This window comes from Akebia trifoliata, chromosome 6 (genome assembly GCF_017979445.1).
Source record: "Akebia trifoliata isolate Shusen 1 chromosome 6, ASM1797944v1, whole genome shotgun sequence".
NCBI lineage: Eukaryota > Viridiplantae > Streptophyta > Magnoliopsida > Ranunculales > Lardizabalaceae > Akebia > Akebia trifoliata.
In genome coordinates, this window is record NC_141380.1 from 6055023 (window position 1) to 6078895 (window position 23873).

General features: G+C 34.8%; 2 protein-coding genes across 2 annotated transcripts; one reads left to right on the forward strand and one right to left on the reverse strand.

The window, feature by feature from the left end:
- Positions 1–1183: 1183 nt before the first annotated feature.
- LOC147399891 (receptor-like protein kinase HERK 1) lies at positions 1184–4506 on the reverse strand. Its single transcript, XM_086445456.1, has one exon. It carries the CDS (start codon positions 3828–3830, stop codon positions 1332–1334), a length of 2499 nt encoding a protein of 832 aa, XP_086301582.1. The 5' UTR covers positions 3831–4506; the 3' UTR covers positions 1184–1331.
- A 10527-nt stretch (positions 4507–15033) lies between these two features.
- LOC147399892 (protein CANDIDATE G PROTEIN-COUPLED RECEPTOR 7-like) lies at positions 15034–16654 on the forward strand. The gene has a single exon (XM_086445457.1). It carries the CDS (start codon positions 15138–15140, stop codon positions 16455–16457), a length of 1320 nt encoding a protein of 439 aa, XP_086301583.1. The 5' UTR covers positions 15034–15137; the 3' UTR covers positions 16458–16654.
- Positions 16655–23873: the final 7219 nt, after the last annotated feature.

Genomic DNA, 23873 nt, shown 5'->3' on the forward strand with positions numbered 1-23873 from the left:
ACAAGATCACTGGGGTTGTTCACTTAGACCGAAAAATAAGAAAAAAATGTGACATATTACGAAGAGGAGGTCTAATACTTCTCCCGAAAACCTAAAACGATGAGGTTGTTCAGGGGAAAAGACACTAGAACTCAAAAAAAAACTTCTCGTCTATGTGATGTTCATAGGAGGAGGGATACCTAATTCCATTTAGAGATCAAAACATATTTATTTTAAGTTCAGAAACATAATTGGTGTCGCATATATTTGTTCGAACTATGAATTTATTCTTTGATCCATGGTTTAAAATCTCATCTCAATTCACTGTTTCGATTATTTTTTTTAAATTGAAACATTCGATACATTAATTTAAGGATTTAAAAGAAGTCTTTCATAGAAGAATGTGGTCAAGGGGAATGTAATCAGTTTTAAAATACGGAGTGTCTAAAAAATCTATCAAAACAGGGGTTGTATTTAAAATAACTTGGTCTTTTAGAGGAGACCAAGGTCAAGGGCACATCATCGTTTAGAAGAAGAAGAAGAATTAGACCAAATCTACGAGTATCTCTCTCTCTTCTAGCAACTCGTGCATAAAAAGATCTGTCTTCGTCTCTTTTGTTTTTTTCCTTCTTCTCCTCTCCTTCCCTCTCCCTTTCCTTCTTCATTTACTCTGATTTTAGAGAGAAATCACCGAAACATCAAATATTTCATCTTGGGATGTTGGAAAATCGAAATATTTCGTACGAAACAATACGAACGAAACGAAATTTTAAACCATGCTGGCATCATGTATATAAAAATTGGTGCGGGTCCAAGAGTCAATAGAGTAGCCAAACAAAATAACCAACATATTTTGTCCTATATAAGCTAGAAGTTTGGATATTAGCTGATTTTTTGCGAGGATGATCTCAAAAAAAAAAAAAAAAGCAAAAAAAACTCATTCCGAAACTTCTAATCCTATCAAAAGTGATTTACAAATTTATGGGAAAAATTGACGGGGTTCAGATCACTATGACCCAACCACCTGACTTCGCGTAGAAATGGCTTATAAGGAAGTCTCTAAACTTGTGTTATGCACATCACTTGAAATACCAAGTTATGAGAAGAGAAAATGTCGTAAAAGTTCTCACAAGAAAGATCTCATCCTTCAAAGAAAGATAATCACAGCAAACTGATATAAACACATTAAAAAACACAGCCAACAGCAATAAACAAATTACTCTAAATTATAAAGATGTGTATGTAACAAGATGATAGTTATGGATCAGATGTACTGTCTGTATCGAAGAGCTAAGATAACACAGTTGGCATACTAAGTGAGTAGCTTCAGAGAAACAATCTTCACCTTCAATCTACCTCCCTTCAGCTTTCACTAACTGCGAGAACACCATCGAAGTCCCCGAAAGATCATCCATACTAGACATCCTGCTATGTTCAACGGCAACAATAGTCTCCCCAACATTGTTGACTAATGGAGAGAGCTCACCTATCTGGTTCGTACTATCCTCATTGGGATCTCTTGGGATCATAGCCTCTTGAAGTTGAAGCGCATACTCCAGATTCCACAACACATCTCCCATTGTAGGACGATCGACACCGTAGTCAGCCAAGCATTTCTCAGCTGTCTCTCCAAATTTCCTCAGAGAATCGGGTCTTATTTTACCTGAAAGTTGCGGATCTATAATTTTCTCTAATTGCATGCTTTTCTGCCAGTTCATTGCCCATTCGGCTAAGTTCACCATGTCCCTTGGAAGAGATGGATCAATGACGGGTCTTGCACAAAGGACTTCAAACAAAACCACCCCAAACGAGTACACATCCGACTTCTCTGTCAATTGTTGCCTTCTAAAATACTCCGGATCGAGATAGCCAAAACTCCCTTTTACAGCAGTACTCACGTGCGTTTGATCAATCTCGGGTCCAGTTTTCGAAAGCCCAAAATCAGCAACTTTGGCCATGAGTGTCTCATCGAGTAAGATGTTTGCAGACTTAACATCACGGTGAATAATAGCTTTTGCATAACCGGTGTGAAGGTAGTGAAGTCCTCGGGCTGATCCAATACATATCTCAAGTCTTTGCTTCCAACTCAAGCTTGGATGATCCGAGCCATAGAGATGACTCTTTAGGGTCCCATTCTCCATATACTCGTAAACTAGGATCATTTCATTCCGTTCGTCACAGTACCCAATCAGTGATACAAGATGTCGGTGACGAAACTGAGACAACATTTCGATTTCGGTTTGAAACTCCGCAAGACCTTGTTGGGATTGAGGATTACCCCTCTTCACGGCAACCTTTGTGCCGTCTTTCAAAACACCTTTGTAAACCTTCCCGAATCCACCTACCCCGACAACCCAACTCTCATCAAAGTTGTTCGTGGCTTCCTGCAATGACACAAAAGAAAAGCGGTACCCAAGGTTTGAGGTGGTACTATTGGTGGTGGCTCCATTTGAGAATTTGCTTCCCATGCTGTAAGAATTCCCCCATCCATTCATCGAGGAAGGGAACCATTTCTTCGAATGGTGGTCACGTGTCAGTCTTCGTTTACAAGTCAGAAAGATAACTATTGCCAAGACCACAGCAAACACACCAACAGCCACCCCTACTATGACACCAACTTTCTTCTTTGAGCTTGAATGTGAGGGTACAGTTAGATCCACCAAAGCGTCGAGGCTGCCTCGAGAATCGTTCATTTTCATAACCTCCAACCCATTCAGAATCGCATTGGGGAATCTACCCGTTGAAGTAGCAGAAGGGCCAACACTTATATGAAGCTTTCTCAAGTAACTTGACCCCATAATGAAGTCCATATAATACGGAGCAGCCAACGTGTTAGTTAACAAAGTACTAAGATCAAGATCTTGAGCAACCCTCCATGTATTTACATAAACATTGAAGTAAAGCTGGTTAAGGGACGAACTCACTATATCACAGAAATGAAACCGAATCAGATACTCAAAACCGGGATCCACGTCGAACTCCCATGTGACATTGAAATTGCTATTGGGATCACCTCCTGAGTTCATTTCAGAGGCAGTACCATAGACAGTAACAGGAGCAATATTCGGAGTAGGTCCACCATTCTGATATTTAACTGCTCCAATATTCGAGATCGGCTTGGCAAGATTCGTGTTCAATAAAAACCCTTGATCAGGTACCCAAGTTCGGCCAAGGGTATCGTTCAGAGGGGAGACCAATGGTCCACCCATATTGACCCTATGAGTGGTCTCCAACGCTCGTTTCCACAGACCTTGGTAGTTCTTCCGTGAATTAACCGTCAAAGCATCATCGATGATCAGCTCGTCAGGGACCGAAACTACTTCTAAGGCATTTAAGAAGGCAAAGGAATCACTGTAAGGGGTGAACCTGAGGACGAGGTTGTCCAGAGTTATGTTCACCGAGAATTCCTTAATCGTGGAATCTTTCATTGGTTGGAAATTGCTGAGTAGTACAAATTGTTGGGTGGAAACAGAGAAGTTTGACATACTCATATTGTAGTTTTGATAGACGAATGGGGAGAAATGTAGGCGGATCCAGTGCCGCCCATGGTTTTGGATTGGAAAAGTATAAGAAGAGTCTCCACTGAAGATTCGGGCGGTTTGATACAAACGCGAATCGATGGGAGAGGAGATTGGATTCAAAGTGGTGCTAGCAAAAATATTTTGTGGGGTTGAAAGGATTGGGGAACCCGAATTATCAGCCACAAAAACAAGATTTCCTACTGACAAGTTGTTGGGTGATCCACAGTTTATAAGGTAATTGTCTATGGGATCAAATTCTATTGAGATACATACCAAAGACAAGATGAATAAAACCCATATAAGCAATTTAAAATATCCAATACCCATCATGAAAAACAAACAAAAAAAACTAAAAAAATGGTTTTTTTTTTTTCCTCCTTTATGAACTTAAGCTGAACTTAAAATCTAGGGTTTACAAGAACTTCAACACAAGAACCCACTTCAACTCTTCAACTATCACAAATCAAATTAAAAAATCGAATACCCATCACAAAGAAACAAAAAAAGATGGAACCTTTGAGATCATATGAACTCCCCAAATACAGAAACACAGATTCTCCATCATCAACTCAACTGAAGCAAAATACCCATTTCTTCCTTTTAAGAGATTCCCTGTTTTATTTAAGAAAATAACTGAAACAAACACGTTTTTATAGAAATCTTGCAAGCCCAAACATGTCTGAAATTGAACATGAATTTGAAAGAGAAAGAACCCAAAAAGCCTGAAACAGATTCAAATGAAGTGAATAAAAAGAAATTTGTGTAGCTGACCTTCTCTCTCTTTATGAAAGCCAAGATGCTGGCTGAGTCTCGATCTCCACACCAAAGATGGTGAGAAAAATAAATAACAAATAACAATTTAAAAATAAAATTGTAAATTTTCTTTCTTTAATCTTTCGAGTTAAAGTGAGAGAAAATGACAGATGTTTCCACCCCAGTTGAGGCGTTAAGAATAATTGAGTAAAAGCTTCCTAAGCATTCACTGCTCCTCGTCGTCAGCGCTCAGTTTTTTAAAGAAAGTTTCAAGCAGAAGCTACCACATCTCGTACGAAAAAAAAAAAAAAGGGTTCTTTCAGAGTCCAACGTCATTGAACGCTTTTGTATCCAACGACCAATGAGATAATGGCATGAAAGAAACATGCTAAGGCTTCATCAGTTTACATTTTTTATATAAAAAAAATAAATTGACAACAATTAAAATTTTTAAATCATGTACCTTGGGGGTGTTATTAATATTGGCTACCCTTTAATTGGAAATCAAAACCATTTAAATAGAATTTTTTTTTGATGGTTTCAATTTTGACTTCATTGATTTAAAATAAGAATCAAAATCGAGAAAAATGAACGATTCTGGTTCTTATAAGAATCGGATAGGAGCCAACCCATTGACACCCCTACGTTCAAATGATTTTCTTGATATTTCCCTGTGTTTTAAAATTGAATCAAAATGATGGTTTGGTTTAACTCGATCAGAATCAATTCAATTAGGATAATACTGAAGTAATATTGAGCGTATCTCGATGAAAATCATATATGTGGTTTAATTCAATCAGAATCACTTCAATTAGGATCATGCTAAAGTAATATTGAGCGTATCTCAATGAAAATCATATATGGTTCCTACACACTTCCACGCCAGAAATATCCCCCCCCCCCCCCCCCAATGCATTTAATAAAGTATCATTTTTTTCATAAATTTTATACTCACTTTAATTTTAAACACTTTTTTTTATTATTGGTAAGTTGGGAGATAAGGGCCCCATCCCTATATTAAATTAACCACGAGAATAGTTACAAATTTCATCATTCATCGAGATATTTTGCAGCTCCCGTGGTAAATATCTCTCAGTTACAAAAATTAGAAAATCTCTATGGTAAGCACCCAACCAAGCAAGATAGCCCGATAAATTCAAAGTTTCATCATCCTTGCTTTGTTCCAATCCCGTAGTCTTCTATTGTAAACAACTCCTTATTTCAATGGGTTGAAAATAAATTTCCAACCCACCAAATAAAAGGACTTCTTAGGATCAAACCAAAGAAATTTCAGAAATAATGATCAAATTTTCTTGAAGATTTGAATACTCGAAAGTTTCGGCTTGAGAAGCTCCAATCTTCCTACATAAGACAATAAATGAGCTTTCCAACCCTCTAATCTTTTCTAAATTCCGTCAATTAAAGGTGGGCACAACTGACTCGACATTCTAAAAAAGAACAAAGGAAGACTCAAAGAAAGCCTAAAGAATCAATAATAAGTTGTTTATTTGAACAAGTATTATTGAAGAACAACTTACCATTTTCGACACTAACTGGGAGACTTGAAATACTATGAAACTCATTTAAAATTTCCTTTATACACAAGGATGAACCCACTTTATTTTTTAAGAAAATAAGAACATCATCAACAAATACAAAATGAGAAATTCGAGGAATTCTATGGTAACTCCGAACCAAAAATTCATCTTTGTCCTTAGAATCAAAGATAAAACTTTCATAACCATTGTGAAGATGTAAGGAGATAGAGGATTTTCAAAGATAGATATTTTCATAAAATAATTTTATTTATCGCTAATGATTTTCTGACTCAAAAATTTTCACTCCATTTGTACTCGGTTGATGTGACAAGGGCATAAAACTATTGATATTTTTTCCTCATGTATTGTGCCCTTGCCACATCAGCCCCACATGACATAAATTACTTTTAAAGGACTTTTCTTACTTGAAAAGGTGAGAGGAAAAAAAATAACAATGGTTCCTTAAAGTTCAAGTCCCATTTCATTTGAAAATCTTGAGAAGCTATCCTCCTAACTTGACAAATTTGTTGATGAAGAGCTCTGACCTAACTACTGCCACATGTATTTTTAATCCATATCTGATGAACTTAAACATCGAAAAACTAGCTATATTGATGATTTTTATTCATTGGATTTGAAATAGAAGCAATCTCATTGGATTTCCAAATGCTTGGTGAGAAATACTCATCAAAGGATGAGCCAACATTCATGGGGCCCATGGACCCCAAAAAATACTTTATGTGGTGTTAATATGTTTCAAGGATGACATAAGATCCACCTCTCTAATAACTACCCAACAACCACCTACAAGGGCATGCACATGCAAGAAAAAACTTTTCTCGAACTTTTTTTCTCGTAGTACTTATAGGCGTTCGACTACGTTATATGTGATTCGTGCAGCCTAACGAGGTTAATTTGTAAATTTGGGGATGTCCTCAATACACATGGGCTATTGTGATTAGTCGATCCCGGATCCTGTGACCGTTGTGAGGAGAAAGCCTATGAGAAAAAAAAAATTCTTTAGGTGCAACAAGCATAGAAGAAAAATGCCAATATGTCAATATAATTAATGAGAAATGTAGTTTTAGGTATTTGTCCTTTGTTGAAGTATAAATGTTGTTGACTAAATTGTCAAGCGAATTAATTTTAGTTTCTAGTATGAGTGATTTTGTTGCTTATGGTAGCTGATGTCAATCACAACTAAACCTAACAAAATTTATTTTAGTTTGTTTTTAATAGATTTGATTGGCACACTTATATCAACTTTTATGTATCGTAATGCATCATGTAACAAACTTATGGATAACACATTAATTATAGATAGTTAGATACAGGTAAATCTCTCTCTCTCTCTCTCTAACACATTAATTATAGATAGTTAGATACAGATACATATCTCTTTCTCTCTCTCACACAAATAAATAAATAAAAAAAATGCTGAAGTGACCTCAAGATTGGACCTCACACCGCACACCCAGATGTAAAAGTGTATTGGAACCATTGATGTTTTTTCTTGAAATATGATTGAAAAAATATCTTTGATTCCTATCCACTTTCACGTCAAGATGTGTGATATGAGGTCCAATCTTGAGGTCATTCCAACACTACCCAATAAAAATTGTCCCCTCTCTTTAGAAATTAATTTGATTCATTAACGGGTGTGACATTAACAAAAGAGGGAACGATGATACAAGCTCTTTTCTTAAAAAAATAAAATAATAATTATGATTTTCTGACTCCCCGGTCTAACATACTCTCTTGACGTGACATGTGCATAGAATCATATATTTTTTCCTTGAGATATACAAGTGCATATAATTATGGGGATGTGAAATTGTGTATCCCGAGGAAATCTATATTCTATACCCATGCCACGTTAGAAGGGTATGGGGGAGTCAGATTATCACAACTCAAAAAACAAAAAAAAAAAAAAAAAATTGTAAATAAATAACACAAAATCTTCGAGGCCACGAGCCAATGATAAATAGGTTGGGATCCGTAGTTCATGAAAAATATGAAATCTTGGCCATTAAAACATGAACAGTAATCTCACTAATTATGTATCTTGAGGATACATCACATCTCCACATGATAAATTCTATTTGTCGGATTAAAATAGAATACTTTACTCTTTTACAATCATTTTCATAAGTCAATAGTTCCAAACCCCACAGATGGATTTTGCTTCAACAATTTAATTTGGAGAGGAAATTGATTAGCCATTGCCAATCGTTGATCAAACAACTTATATAAAATCTAAATGATTCAAAATGTTAAATAGTGAGTTTCTTTTTTGCCGATAAACCTTTTTTTAATGAGTTCACTAACTTTAGTGATAACAAGTATTGAATCTAGCGGTATTTAAAAAAAAAAAAAAAAAAAAAAAAAAAAACTAAACCTATTTTTTATAAGTTCAGTAACTCGAGTGATGGCAGATATTGAACCTCAGTCCAAACGTCGGTACACTTTACCAACTAAACTAGGTGGCACCTTCAATGGAACGGTGGAGTAGGACCACCATTATTTAATGCTACTTGGCCTAGTATCACTATTCACACATGCACATGTTTATATAGTTTTTGCTAATTAAGAGCAATTTTAGGGCACGACATCCTCGGACACAAGCAAACGGAGATGAGACGAGGACTTAACATAAATTGAGTGAACTAATGAAATAAATTTTGGAGAAAGAAAAAAAACTAGAAAGGTAATTTAGAGATACTCGATGTAATGATATACTCATCGAATCATGATCTTTTAAGAGAGACTAATAGAAAATAATGCAAAGAGTCGTGATTTTCTGACGCCCCCTAATGTGGCATGGACTAGAATCATAGATTTCCTCGAGATAAACAACTTACATCCCCATAAATATGTGTTATATCCCGAGGAAAATAACAAACAAACTAGAAGCGTAATTTAGAGATAATCCTTGGGGGGGTTTTGGTGAATACCCAAGTCCCGACATATTCGATGTAATGCTATAACCGTTGACCATGTTCTTTTAGGAGAGACTAATAAAAAATAATGGAAATACCCCATTTTTCCGAAGTCTTATCATCCTCCATTTTTTATAATTCTCATAAGATAATTTATTTATTTATTTGAAAATCTCATATTTTTCCCCAATAATTAATATCAGAGTCATAGTCACAAAATTCATAAAATTAGGGGTTAGGTGAAAATTCAACGAATTGACGAATTAATGAATGATCTCTCAATTCATTGTGAAATATGGTAATATTTTCACGTTTGGCTCCAAAAGTTTAGTTTTTTCAACATTCAAACATCAGAAAGAAGATAGGATTTAAAGAGAGGTTGAATATAATAGGTTTTGGTAAGAAATCCTTCAAAATATTTTGCATTATCTCCAAAATTTTGTCGACTTTTTTTATATGAAAATTTCACGAATCTATCCGAATTCAATCCCTACCGAATCAAGAAATCTCCAAACTTTGTTACTATATTCAGAGACAATCATTGAATTTTATTCTCAATAATAATAAAAAGAGTTGTGATAATCTAACGCTCTTTTTTCATACACCCCCATCACAGAACCATAGATCCTTTATGTTCTGTAACTGCCAGGTCACGGAGCGTGTGAGGCATGGTTTTATAACTCGGTTTCGCGTCTTGTCTCGTCCATGCCAATACCAAGTCGTCTCGGACGAGTTTTCCGATTCGTTTGAGACGTCTCGTCCAAAATTTTCAAAAACGAACGTGAGGTATTAAATCTCGTTCAAAAATCTGACTTATGCATTTGTATCATTCAACCCTGATACCGAGTTAACTTGGACAATATGTCTCGGTCTCAGACGAATTTTGAAACCATGGTCTGGGGGTCGTTTGAAAAAAGAATGTCAGGTTATCATTAGTCTAATATAATAAAAAGTTGGTTTTGTTGATTTTTCTTAAGTTTTTGGGCCAATTCTTGACATTATTTGTCCTCTTCAGTCATTCTACCATCAGCCTTGCCCCACAGAGGTTTCGGTTGCAAGTCAGAGTTGCAAAACCCCAACATATTCAACCAAGAATACCCAATCCACACAAGGTCTGTTGGACCCAAATAAGCCCATACTAGTATTGGACTTGGACCAGCCCAAGTCACTTGAATTGTAACCAATCCAAATCACTCTTTTAATAGATTCAACAACCCAGTCGAATTGGTCCAGGTCAATCCGTATGATCCGGGTCAACTCATCCCAATCTAATATAAGTTGCTTTGATCTGATTGCTTGACCTAGACCAAACCATGGACCAAATCATATGGGACTGAACCAAAATCATTTACTGCCCATATTGATCTCATTTTGTCGATTTGATCAGATCGTAAAGAGCCGCTTTGAATAAGATTAGTATTAACTCAATATAGTTTTGGGTATTATGTAGAGAAAATATTCTGTTGAAATAACTTAAGAACCACAAATCTTGTGCCTTGGTTCACTTTGAACTTAATTTTATGGAAAAATTACTTAAAATGATCTTGGTGGAGGGATTTTTTTTTTTTTCTAATTAGTCGTCAAGTTTTAGGCTTCTCTAAATAATCTATTTAGTTAAACTTATATTTCTAATCAATCCCTAAACCTCATTCCATACATCTCTTACGATTGAAATGTTGAAACTATTCTTACCATTCGAACTCACCATTTTCATCCAACAAAATTGGATTTCCAGTGTTGTAGTTGAGTTTCGGATATTCCATTCCGATGAAAAATAATTTGAGAAGGAAAAAATAAGTCAATTTCAAGCATTTTGAAAATGTATGTAAAAAGTTTGTTTTTCTTTTCCCTAACATTTTTTACTTCATTTTTTGATGAAAAAGGTCAAGAATGGTTCTCTGGGTTTGAAAGTATCTACACAAGTCGTTATATCAAGTTTTTAGTCGTCCTTTCCATGTATTTTAGTATAAAAAAAAACTTGAAAAACAAAAATAAGTGGATTTTACCAGCGTCGAACTCACCATTTTTTATTTTAGGGTTCATTATTTTTATTGTCGAGTTCGACATTTAAAAAAAATTTATTTTACTCAACAATAAAAATGTTGAATTCAATAATAAATAAGAAGTAGTGAGGTCGACACTATACATTTTTTTTTAATCTTGACTTCATTCTTTATTTTTTGTTTTAAACGTCGATAAAAAAATCCATCTAAAACTTCAAAATTAGAAGTATATCATTTTCATTCATCATTCATGATAAAAGATTGTCGGAAATAATTGGAATCAGTGTTGGAAAACCTAAGTATAAGAAGAAGATAAAAATGATAGTTTATGTATTTCAAAAATATTATAACTTGAGATGAGGTTGACGGACCATTAAGAGAAAAAGGTTTTATTAAATGGATTATTAAGTAACTGCTCAAAACTTAAGGACTAATTAGAAAGAAATCCCTTCACCAGAGTCCTTTAAGGTGTTATCAAATTGCTTAATATGTGTGGACACGGGATTTTCAATGTTTTAAAAACATCCCTCCACTTTGGGGTGTTTTGGAGTCGCCACCATTCATTTTCGGAAATGGGTGTGAATGGTCACCCGAATTTGTATTTTTGAAAAACATGTCATTTTGACATTTTTTGTTGACTCTCGTTGGATAATGCATGTTTGGTCAAACCTTTGATTCAAAGGTAAGGGGGTCCATTTATGGAGTAGGGAAGGTGTTAGGCACCCTACTCCATCCACCATAGGTGGTAACCTCAGATTCGGTTTTTTTGGAATAAAGAAAATAAAAATAAAAATAAAAACATTTGATGTGTGCCCTCAAGTGTAAGGGGCTTTCGATATAGGTTCAAATCATTGAGGGCACCCTTATGAAGAAGGGGCCCTTTGGTGATTTAGACCATAGTGGTGTGTACAAAAATGTGGGAAAAGGGGAGAATAGAAGAGGGGGTTAGAGGGGATGGTCCTTTTGTTGAACCCACCTTGACCCTTCATTGACTTCCTTTGACCTTCCTTGACTTCTTTTGACCTTCCTTGACTTCTTCTTCCTTGCTTGATTTCTTTGAAAGAAGTTTGAGAGTTGAAAGTTATGAGATGCAAAGTGAGTTGAGGGTTAAGAGAGGAAGGTTGAGAGAGTGATTTCCTTTTTTATCTTTTTGAGGGTTGGATGTGGGATTTTTCATTAGGACTTGAGAGTTGAGAGTGATGGGGTTTTTATAGAGGTTGTGGGTTATTTTGAGGGGTAAAGTTGGGTGAAATAATGAGAAGTGGTAGAATGGTGTGGGGTTTAAGAGAAGGGTGTGTGTAATTTGATGGGTTGAGGGGTATTTGTGTAAGAAGGTTAAATGGGTGAGTTTTGACCCAAATGGTTTGGATCCAACCCAACCCATTTGGGTTGAGTGTTTGGTGAGGTGAGTTGATGAGAGTGGTTGAGAGGATGAGATTGTTAAAAGGGGGTAATTAATTGGTGGTTGTGATTAAGTGTGGTGTTTGATTTAAGAGAATGGAGGATTTAAGAGGGTGGTTGATGATATTTTGGGAGGGTGAGGGAGATGATGACATGTGTCAAAGTGGGTGGAAATGAGGGTGGAGATGAGTTGATGGGAAAGGATGAGTGTTTGATTTGAGAGGATGAGTGTAGGTGTAGGTTGTAGAGATGGGTTTTGTAGGAAATGATGGGAGTAGATTAGGGAGGGTGATAGGTTATAAGTGTTTGATTTGAGAGAATGGATAGGATAGGTTAGGGTAGAGTTATGGGTTGAATTAATTTTTGAGGGAAGTAATGGAGTTGGTTGGTTGGATGAGGGAGGTGGAAGGGGGTGATGACATGTGTCATATTGGGTGATTGGTTGTGATGTTGGGCTTAGGTAGAGAATTGGGCTTGGGTAATGTGTTGGGTTGAGTTGAATGGGCTTGGGTAGTGGGTAGGATAAGGATGGGTTTAGGTTGAATGGGTTGAATTGAATGGGCTTGGGTATTGGGTAGGATAAGGATGGGTTTAGACTTGCATTGGGTTGGATTGATGAATGTAGGAGGGTGATGAGGTGTTGGGCCCATGGGCCACGTGAAAGGCCTTGGGCCGTTTATTAAAAATAAGATGACAAAATTTATTGGATTTTTGGTAGGTTTGGGCTTCGGAGCTCATTCCGATTTTTGCTATTTTTGGGGCACTTTGCGTCGAGGGCCCGCTCAAATTTGGGTGTCTACAATATGACTCATACTTGTGTAAATAAACTTAGAAATTTGGAGTAAAAAATAATAAATCTAGATATACGAATAGAGCTACTATTGGCAACCCCAACTTTTACTTATCACATTCCAATTTCTCAAATTATTTCTCACCCACCATTTAAAGATTAAAACACAGTTTTCAACCATTACAAATGTTTGGTTCAAATTCTAATCTCAGCATTACAGAACATTATAATACTCATTTAAACAATTTCAACAGTTATTTATAATTACGACTAGGCTGATATAAAATCTTAAATCCAAAAAATATAAAGAAATCTAATAAAAAAGAAACGAAAGGGATTCTATTCACACCTCAACTTTTACTTATTCTTGATCATTCTTTTATTTTCTTTAGAGAGATTTACCAGGCATACCTATCTGTTGCTATTTTATTACAAAAAAACTCCCTTACTTTATTAAGTTTGTTACTCAACAAACATTTACTTTATAAATCATGCTAGCACGATATTTACTAATGGTCTTTAAGCCCACATGGATTATCAAATTGGAAATCCAACATCATACAATTATAGATTTTATGAAAAAAATGCGATTAAAAAGAAAAAAAAATCTTTCTGTTTTCAAAGTTCTTAGTATTCTGTGTCATCAACTCATGTTTTTGGACGATACAAATTGGTAGGGTTAAGTCCACTCTTAGGCGTGTTGAGTAACAAATTAACCCATCAATTTGAATTTTACGTCGTGATCCCCACTTCATGGTTTGCTTGGTAACAAACTTGATAAAGTAAGGTTTCGTGGATAACAAACATCAAAAAATAAGGTTCTCTGACAATTCCAAGGGAGTTTTTGTAATAAAAATGTAAGAGTAACGACTGCCGGGTAAATCTCTTTTTACTTTATTTTTATTTGAGGTGTAGAAGATAAAAGCTGGGATGCCAATAGTAACTCTCTTTATGAATTATCGTTAAAAAATTTATGTCTTACCGATAAGAGTTTGGGGGACGAGATTAGTAAAATGTTCAATCTATGGAGCCATGGAGGTCGTTTAAGAACCCATTTGAACATTTGTCGAGTCAAGTCAACTCAAAAAGAAATTAGGAGCTCAGCCAAGTTACATGTTAGGTCAAATGTTAGTTTTCTGTACTCAAATGATAAATATAATGTTTAAATCTAAAATAAAATATTTAAAACAAAGAGCTGCTATTGCCACCATAATTTTTACTAATTACACCCTGATTTTTAAATTATTTATCACAGCCTAATTAAATATTAAAACACAGTTCAACTTACTACCTCACACATTACAAAGCATTATAACACATTCAAACAACTTCGACTACAGTTGTTTAAAATCCTAAATCTAACAAATCTAAATAAAAAATAGAGAGAAAGTTTATATTGACACCTCTACTTTTACTTATTCTCAATATGATTTTAAATCTCGTCTAAAAGTAAGATGACCCGTTCGACACATCTCGGTATTGTCCACCAACAGGACGTATAGACAAGTCAAATGTATCTGATGAGATTTAAATTCACGGTTCATTTTTTCGTTGTTGAACGAACTGACTCAAACATATCAGAATTGGTCTCATTCATGGACAAGACGAGATGTAAAAAACAAGTTTTAAAATCATGATTTTCAGTCATTGATTTTATTTATTTATTTATTATTTAAAGGATGTTTTTTTAAATTCAAAACATGCACAACTTATATCCAAATTCCAATTTTGATACACTGGTCATTTTTATTCATAAAAGATGCATTTCGAGTGAATTTGTCACTTTTAGATATTAAAAATTATGAACTAGCGAGTTTGTAAGTTATAAAAATGACGAATGCATATTTTGAAAATTAAAATGAAGACTGTTCCAAACTTGGAATTTCACCATAAAACGAAATGGAGATTCATCCTTATTTTAATTGGGGCGTAATAAGTAAAAGTTGGGGTGCCAATATCAGCTCTCTAAAACAATCTTGTGTTACCCGAGTCAAGCAGTTGTATTGACTCGACAAAAATCCGAGTTCCCTGGTGAACACAGTAAGGAAATTAAGCAAGGGTATTTTCGGCATTACAGACAAAACTTCCATTTCAGTCAACACGCCACATCGTCTGCTTCTCCCTCATTTCGTCTTCCCCACCAAACCAGATCAAACTACCAAAACCAGAACCTCTTTCTCTCTCTCTGCAAATCGTCTCTTCAATTTCGCAAAATGGACAAAAATACCCTCCATCCCTTCTTCTCTCTCCTCTCTCTTCTCCTCCTCCTCCTCCTCCGTCTCTCCTCCGCAGAGATCAAAAACCTACAAATCACCTCCGACGCCCGTCCCATGATCCTCTTCGAGAAGTTTGGTTTCACACACGATGGACACGTGTCGGTATCCGTATCAGACGTCTCCTTCACGTCCGCCACCTCCCAATCAGACCCATCTCGTCTAGGGTTCTTTCTTCTCTCGGAAGAAGCCCTGATTCAAGTCCTAATCGAATCCGAACAAAGCCCTAATTTTTGCGTTCTCGATAGCCACTACATTCAATCTCTCTTCACCTTCAAAGAATTAGTCCCACCTCAACACAATTTCTTCAACAACTCTTACCCTGTAAAGTCCCCTAACAAGTACAGTCTCTTCTTCTCCAACTGTCTACAGGATTGTCAGGTCACCATGAATGTACGGACAGAGATCTACAATCTTGATGGAGCGGTCAAAGATTACCTTCCAGCAGGTCAAACCCAATTACCCATGCTTTTTTTCTTGTTCTCTTTAGCTTATTTTGTATTTCTAGGGGTTTGGATCTACATTTGTGTTACAAACAAGCTTTCTCTCCATCGAATCCATCTATTAATGGGGGGTTTGATCTTGATGAAAGCTTTGAATTTGATCTGTGCGGCTGAAGATAAACACTATGTTAAGGTCACGGGTACGCCCCACGGTTGGGATGTCTTGTTCTACATTTTCCAATTTCTTAGGGTTACGTTGTTGTTCACCGTGATCGTTTTAATTGGGACTGGGTGGTCGTTCTTGAAGCCATTCTTGCAAGAAAAAGAGAAAAAAGTTTTGATGATTGTGATCCCACTTCAGGTTCTAGCCAATTTGGCTTCGGTCGTGATCGGTGAGACCGGTCCATTTATCAAGGATTGGGTTTCGTGGAACCAATTGTTCTTGTTGATCGATATTGTGTGTTGTTGCGCGATTATTTTCCCCATTGTTTGGTCGATTAGAACGTTGAGAGAAACTTCGAAAACAGATGGAAAGGCTGCAAGGAATTTGGCCAAGTTGACACTTTTCCGACAATTCTATATTGTTGTAATTGGGTATTTGTATTTTACAAGAATTGTCGTGTTCGCACTCAGGACAATTTCTGTGTATAAGTATGAATGGGTGAGTAATGCGGCTGAGGAGACTGCAAGTCTTGCTTTCTATTTGGTAATGTTTTATATGTTTCGGCCGGTTGAGAGGAATGAGTACTTTGTTCTTGATGACGAGGAGGAGGAGGCCGCACAGCAAATTCTCCAGGATGAAGAATTCGAGCTTTGAAGTGTTTTATGGTCTGCAGAGATTTCTTACTGAACCAATTGTGGCATCTCAGGAGATGATCACCAAATGTACTTCTCTCACTTATTACTCATTTTCTTGTGATAAAGATGGCACCTTTTTTTTGTTTTTGTTGTTGTTGAGTTTCTTGGTTTGGTTTTTGGCTATTGGAATTGATATATTTCTTATGCCACTGCTAATTCTGATGTTCGGATAAGTTTTACATATATTTTTTTTTAACTTGTTCTATTTACATTGGCTTGCTTGGTGACAGTACTTTTGGTATAATCTCTGATATTTTGGTCATGGTATAGATAGAATAGTTTGAGTTCTTCTCTTATGAAAATATTTAACACAAAAAAATAAAATGTAAATTTGAAATATGGGTTTTGTCTAGGAAAGTCTATTGTTCTTTTACCTCTTTTTGTTACCTTTAAATTTTGTTGCTTTCTTTAAAAGAATACTCAATTTATATGTGTGATCTGGTGATCATATTCCTATCCATGTCTTTGAAGTAAACACATTTTGGGACCCTTGTACAATTTTCTAGTTTGTTTGTAATCTAAAGTTAGTCATTTTTGGAGGTAGTTTTGTGGTTTTAATGATTAGAATTAATTACAATGGGTTTGCTAATGGGGATTGGCTTTGACCTCTGGGTCCATATCTTTTTTCATCAATTATGGATGGATTAAGCCCTCATTTTGAAGGGACCTTGGTGGTGGTGTTTTTAATTGACGTACTTTTGGTTGATTGGACTATGAAGGAGTGAATGCAAAAGACATGGTTGACCGATTGGTTGTGATATTAGTCAATATTGACCGATGGGAAATACCCTAAGACAACAATTTTCATTATCTTGGTTGGGTTATCCCTATAAACTTAAATTAACAAAAGACACAATTTAAGATAGAATTGAATGGAAGAAAGAGATTCGTTTGGTCGACCTGAATTTTTTTGGGATTGGGCTTTGTGATGGGGACTTCGGATCATCACCCTCTAAATATTACCCTAGGAAAAGAAAATCACTAGTTTCATTGTGGATTGGTGACAACTACGAAGAGGGCTTGAAGACCCCATGTGCAAGATCTTTTGAAAACTCCACTTTGGAGGGTGCATATGGGTTGCATTTGGATGGAAGAAAGCTAGTTGGTTGAATTATAATGACCAACATGTGATCATAGTGTTAGCATATTTAATATTTATTTAATTTTCTGTTTTGAGCTTTATTTTGGACTTTTTTTAATAATGTTTTTGGGCTTATTTTCATGTTTTATTGGCCCATGGTCTTAGTATAGAAGCTTGGGGATAGTTTAGTAACTTTAGTTTGTCTTTTGTTTAAGTTTTTAAGGTTTGAAATTTTAGGAGAGAGAAAATTACAAAAATTAAAGAATTTTTGTAATTTATCTTTCACTTAAGGGTAACTTAAGTCTTTTTCTCTTTAGGGTTTTGTTTTACATAATTTTTTTCATAATCTCAGAACCATCATTTTAGTTAGTTTCATAGTCCTGCACCACTTTGATGATGATAATTATTATCCATAAAAATAGGGATATCGGTGATGATGTTATAAGTTACAAAGAGTGTTGTGTGGCAAAAGCGGAGAGTGGAGACGCATTTTTGGTGTGTTGTATGATTGACACCTATTGAGCAAACTCAAGGGATGGTTCACAAGACAAAAATAAGACCTATTATTTTTTATAAACAAAATTATTCATAATGTTATTGTAGCAAATTAGAGGATGTTGCAACTTGGATGTGAAAGAAAATATTAGAAATGAGCGCATTGAGCTGAATCCGGGAATAAAGTGAAGTGAGACTGTTTGGGCATGTACAACGAAGACAAATGGATGTATTAGTGAAATTAGTTTGAAAAAGCAAGTTGACGGTTACAAAAGGGCAATTGTAAGACACAAATCGAAGTGGATTGAGGTAGTGGTAGTAAGAAAATATTTGAAGATACAAAACCTTGATAGGAGATATAGCTCTTGATAGATTTGAAAGGAGAAATTGGCTTCATGTTGCTGATACCAACTAGTTGGTATAAGGTTTAGATGGTGATGATAACCAAGACAACGATAATGCTGTTTCATAAACCATGTTATTAATTATTTTTGATGTAGGATGGGAGCAACTTATTTTCCTTGGGTTCAATCTATGGGAAGCTTTTAGTGGTATATAGGATTAGGGTTAGGGATAATGATGGGAAGGGTTTGAGGGATTTTATGGATTAGGGGAGTTGCTGGATCTTTTGACTAACAGAAGATTAAGGCTGCTTTTCTGTAATAGGGCTGAAAATTGTGGATAAGAGGTCGCATATGGATATTTGAAATAGTGTTTGATAGGAAACTGATCATGAGTTTGTGAATGGATGGATGGATGGATGGATGCTTGATGAGATGGATTTTATCAAAGGGATAGGAAACTGGGTGGCAGTTCAGATGGGATTGGCATATGAATGTGTTAGAGCATCTAGTGGGTCTGTTAGTATCAAACCCACGAACTTTGGCTAGTGAAACCTTTGTAATGAACTTGTTATAGTCCTTTTTAACTGTGTCAAATGTTGAAGTCTTTGTTAAGAGCATCTCCAATGTAGATGTTAATTTACACGTTAAAGGTGCCACGTAGACACTTTTATCATATACTAGTCTCATTTTAATAAGAAAGTTTGTTTAACAAACTCAACACTTCAAATGTACACACTAGTGCATATGTTATCTCCCACTTCCAACCGTTATTTTTAAAATTTTAAACAGATATTTTTTTTATTCAAATATACTTGTTGTGCCAAAAGCAAAAGAATTAACACACTGACGTGACTAGCCAAATGGATGACAATTAACAAAGACTTTAATAAGTCCATTGGAGATGTTTCACTAGCTAAAGTTAGTGGGTTTGACGCTAACATACTCAGTTAAACCGGTGTGTTAATTCCTTTACTTTTGACATAATGCTATATTTGAATAAAAAACAACCATTGGAAGTGAGAGATAGCATGTACACTAGTGTGTATATTGGAGGTGTTGAATTTGTTAAACAAACTTATAATAAAAATGGCTAGCATGTGATAAAAGTGCCTACGTGATACCTTTAATGCATAAATTTTAACACCTCCAGGTCTTATATGGGAGCTAGTGATGTCATTAGAAGAAATACTGATAAAGTGAAAAAAATGAAGTAAAGGGGGAAGTAGACTGACAAAAAGGGCAGGATGTATTAGTCTGAAATAGGTATTAAGTTTCAGTTAGCCTAGAAAGGGAAATGTTCTGTTGAATTATTTTGACCAATGTGGAAATTAATACAATTTTCATGAAAATGTTATGGACATTTTGAGAAAATTTTCGTTGGCATTGTAGGAAATGACAAAACAAACATAAAAACACACTTTTAAGTCACTAAACTAGAAATGACCATACCATATGTAGTGGAAATGAAGATCAATTGGCGCAAGTATCCAAGAGTCAGATGGCCAAAAACAACTATATTCTACATGGAAATAAGAAAATAGTTCCATTTTAACTACATATACACATTATTCTATTTTTCAGTTTTAAATATAGGAATTAATTACTGATATATCTCCCTAATTAGAACATGGACAATTACTTATTCAGTTATGCGGGCTTGTATCCTCATGACACATCAAAATAAGATGACATATTACATATAGATTCCTAAATAATCATATTTCATTTCTACTAGTGAATGTGTATTATGTTTGATTTACAAGTAATTTATATATTTTTTTAATAAAGTTTGTCAAAATTAGTATAATATATTTCAAAAAAGAATATTTCAATGGAATTTTATTGCTGTCATGATATTTGCACCATATTTTGCATTTTATACCTGAAATTCGATTATTTTGTTAGGAATTCATTGAAATATTTCACGAAATGAATAGTGATTTCCGCCAGTGTTTTGGAGTTTTGAAGCTATCACTTCTCCATATGTGAGCACCAACACACGTTTTTCCCTAATCTTCAGTGAAGAAAGTCATTCTATGATGTTCCCTCGCACCTTCTGTATAAGACACTATGATGATCATCATCAGAAGCTGTAACCCAACATGTGGTACTGATAATCCTTAATTCTTTTAGAAGGGGAAGAAGATTTCTCGGAAGATTCAATAATATCAAACATATTAGGATTTCCTGGAGTTCTAAAGAAATAATTCTTACTAATTCATATGGCTTCTCCATTTTGGTCAATAGTGTTTTCATCCAATTTTTTGAATTGCACTATTTCGTTGAAACTATATAAAAATGTTCAAATTTTAGGACATCAAACTTCTCGACCCCATGAAGTCCATTCTAACCCTATAGTTTTTTTTTTTCGAGCATTGATTTCAACCTGCATTAGGGGTAAATGAATGATCATTTAATTTTCATTATGCACATGATGATGATGATGTTTCTCCTTTCAATTATGTACAATGCACAAAATATCACATACACAAAGGGTCCTAAAATAGAAAGCATCACGACGGTTAGAAATAAGGCTTGGTGTCACGAGACACGTGGAAGCTGTTCAAGTGCGGGTTGTAAGAAAATGTATCTATAAATAGGGAAGCTGTATTTGCCTTCAAATTTTCTATATTTTTTTTTATCAGCATATTTGCCTTCAAATATAGTTCAATTAACATGAATAATATATGATCATTTTCATCTATAATTATAGATATTTTCTGTTGCCTGACACTTAAAAGACACTTGAAAGATTGTAATAGAATATCATGCACATTCATTTCCCCTCTCTATATAGTTGTTCCATTGTAGTTTTGATGGCATCGTAGTGTGTTTTCATGCTTTCATGAAGTTTTAATGAATTTTTTTCTCAAGTTCTCAATATAGCCCTAATAACGCATCCGAAAGGAAGAATTTTTTTGCTAAAATCTTTAATCACTGCTGACATTATTGGATGATTCTTAGATTTGATTTTAGTGAAATCATTGTGTGGGGAGAATTGACTAGCCCCTATAAATGTGTAATCTTGAGAGATGTGGTTGATCATAAATGGAAATGGATGTCATAGTACATTGATCCAGTTTTTCTCCATAATGATAAATGGAGGCAGAGCTTGTACTTTGTGGCCTCATACGAAAGACACACCTTTGTTATCTTCTTTCCTGGAATCGAGGATGTCACTTTACTTTGCGACTTATGTGATCTTTTGCATGGGTTTTAAATGTCTCTTGGTTCTCGTCTCAAATTTCATTCTTGATCTTATGTGCGCTTGACTTTGGCTGTTTGCTTGGCTTCGTCATATAATTCATGGTTGGGGTTGTCATTAGGATCCATCCAATGATGCATTGTTGGAGTCTTTTAACTTCGAGATGTTGAAAATGATGTTTTTTAATCATCTTTCAGATAACCTTCTCGCGCACTACCTTACCTAACCTTATGATCTACTACTTCAATCTCTGTTTAAAATTTTGGCCCAGATGATTTGCTCAACTGTACAAGCTTCAAGTTGATTTTCCTTTTGAGTTGCTGTTCCAAAGTTGAAAATGTGTGTCCATCAAATTGGCAACTGGTCCTATATAATAGATAGATGACCAGTCAAAATCTCATTTTATAGAGATTTAACATTTGTAAATTATTATAAGAAATTATTTTATATCAAGAACACCAAAACCAATTGACTTAGTCGAATTTTCATAAATTCGGATGAAGTTTACATAAACATTGTGCAAGCTTTCTTGGATCTTGGATGCTTCAATGTGATGGGTGATTCACAATGACTTTCTCTCTGGTCATCTTCGAGGCCGAGATGGTACATCTGATTGTTTGAACCAATTTTAGAACCATGATGTTGCTCCCTAATTCATGGTTTTAGAACTCGACATTGAGAGGACTCCAACTAGTCATCTCGGTCTATAAATTAGTCGAGTAACTGAGTTGACATGTATCATCCATGAATTGGTTTATCGAAACCTAGTATGACTTGTTTGATGTATTAGAATTGTGATATTCTGACTACCCCACGTGGCACATTGAATTGACTCTCTTGATGTGACAAGTTTAGGACTCATAGATCTATATGTCTCAAGATACAAAACTGCATTTCCCCATAAAAATGTTTATCCCAAGGGATCCGTGTATCCCGTGGCGTACAAATCTACGGTTCTCAAACTTGTCACGTCAGGAGAGTTGATTGAGTGCGCCACATAGGGTATCAGATTATCATGACTCATTTTGAAAATCTCGATTGAGTCTATGAAAATTTGACTAAGTTTTAATTTAAGGATAATGCTGAAGTAACAAATGTACATTGGGTTGTACATTTTCATCGAGATACGAGTAAAAAGTATTTATGATTATGTATGCATCACCACATTAGAATCAATGTATATCTCAATCTTACTCCAGCATGACTCGTAATATAAAATTATTAATTTTTAATAATTTAAATATTTATGATTTACTTAATATAAAAATTTTAAATTGATTACTTATTAAGGGATGGTTCATGGGACAATACAATGATTCTTGTCTTATATGAGTTAAAAGTTTCAAAGTGGGCTGATTTTTGTTGAGGATAATCTCCTCACCAAAAATCAACTTATTTTGAAACTTCTAACCCCATCAAAAGTGATTTACAAGTCCATGAGTCTTCGACTTATAAATTGAGGTAAGAAATTTTGGAATGAATTGGTTTTTGTTGAGGATGATCTCCTCACCGAAAATCAACTCATTCCGAAACTTCTAACCCCATCAAAAGTGATTTTATAAAAAATCATTATCATAGATTTTGTCACAATTATTGTCCCATGATCTCCCACCTACTTATTAATCTAATTTATAGTAGGAGAATAATTATTTTAAATATAGAAAATTATTAAATCTGATTTTAACGAGATGACAGGTCAACTTAGTCCCAAATGTTAATAAGATACCGGATCTGAAAACCATGACCAGATTAAAAGGTAGGTTCGATTGTAAAAAGAAACTTCAAGATCTAGGATTCCATGCTAGGGCTGGCAATGGATCGGTTCGGTACCGAATCAATACCACTCCAATACCAATCTAGAAATTTTTAAACATGTGCTTGATCCAATCGAATTAATGAATATGTGAATTGAATATGATTTATTTCATTGATCTGATTTAAATGCATAACTTATTTTCAAAATATCAATGTTCAAAAAATTTAAAACATTTAGAATTTTAAAAAATATACTTTCTTACTACAAATATAGAGGGAAACCAAAAACACTAAAATATTTTATCTATATGTATTTATGTGAAATTAAGAATAATAAAAAAAATTTAAGGGGAAATTATATAAAAAAAACCTAATAAAAAAGTATTTCACAAAAAAGTAATAAGTTTGTGAAAATTACCGAAAGGAATCTATTTTGGCCCTTTAAGAGTCGAATTTTTCTTTTAAAATTAAAAAAAATATATTTTTTTTAAAAGT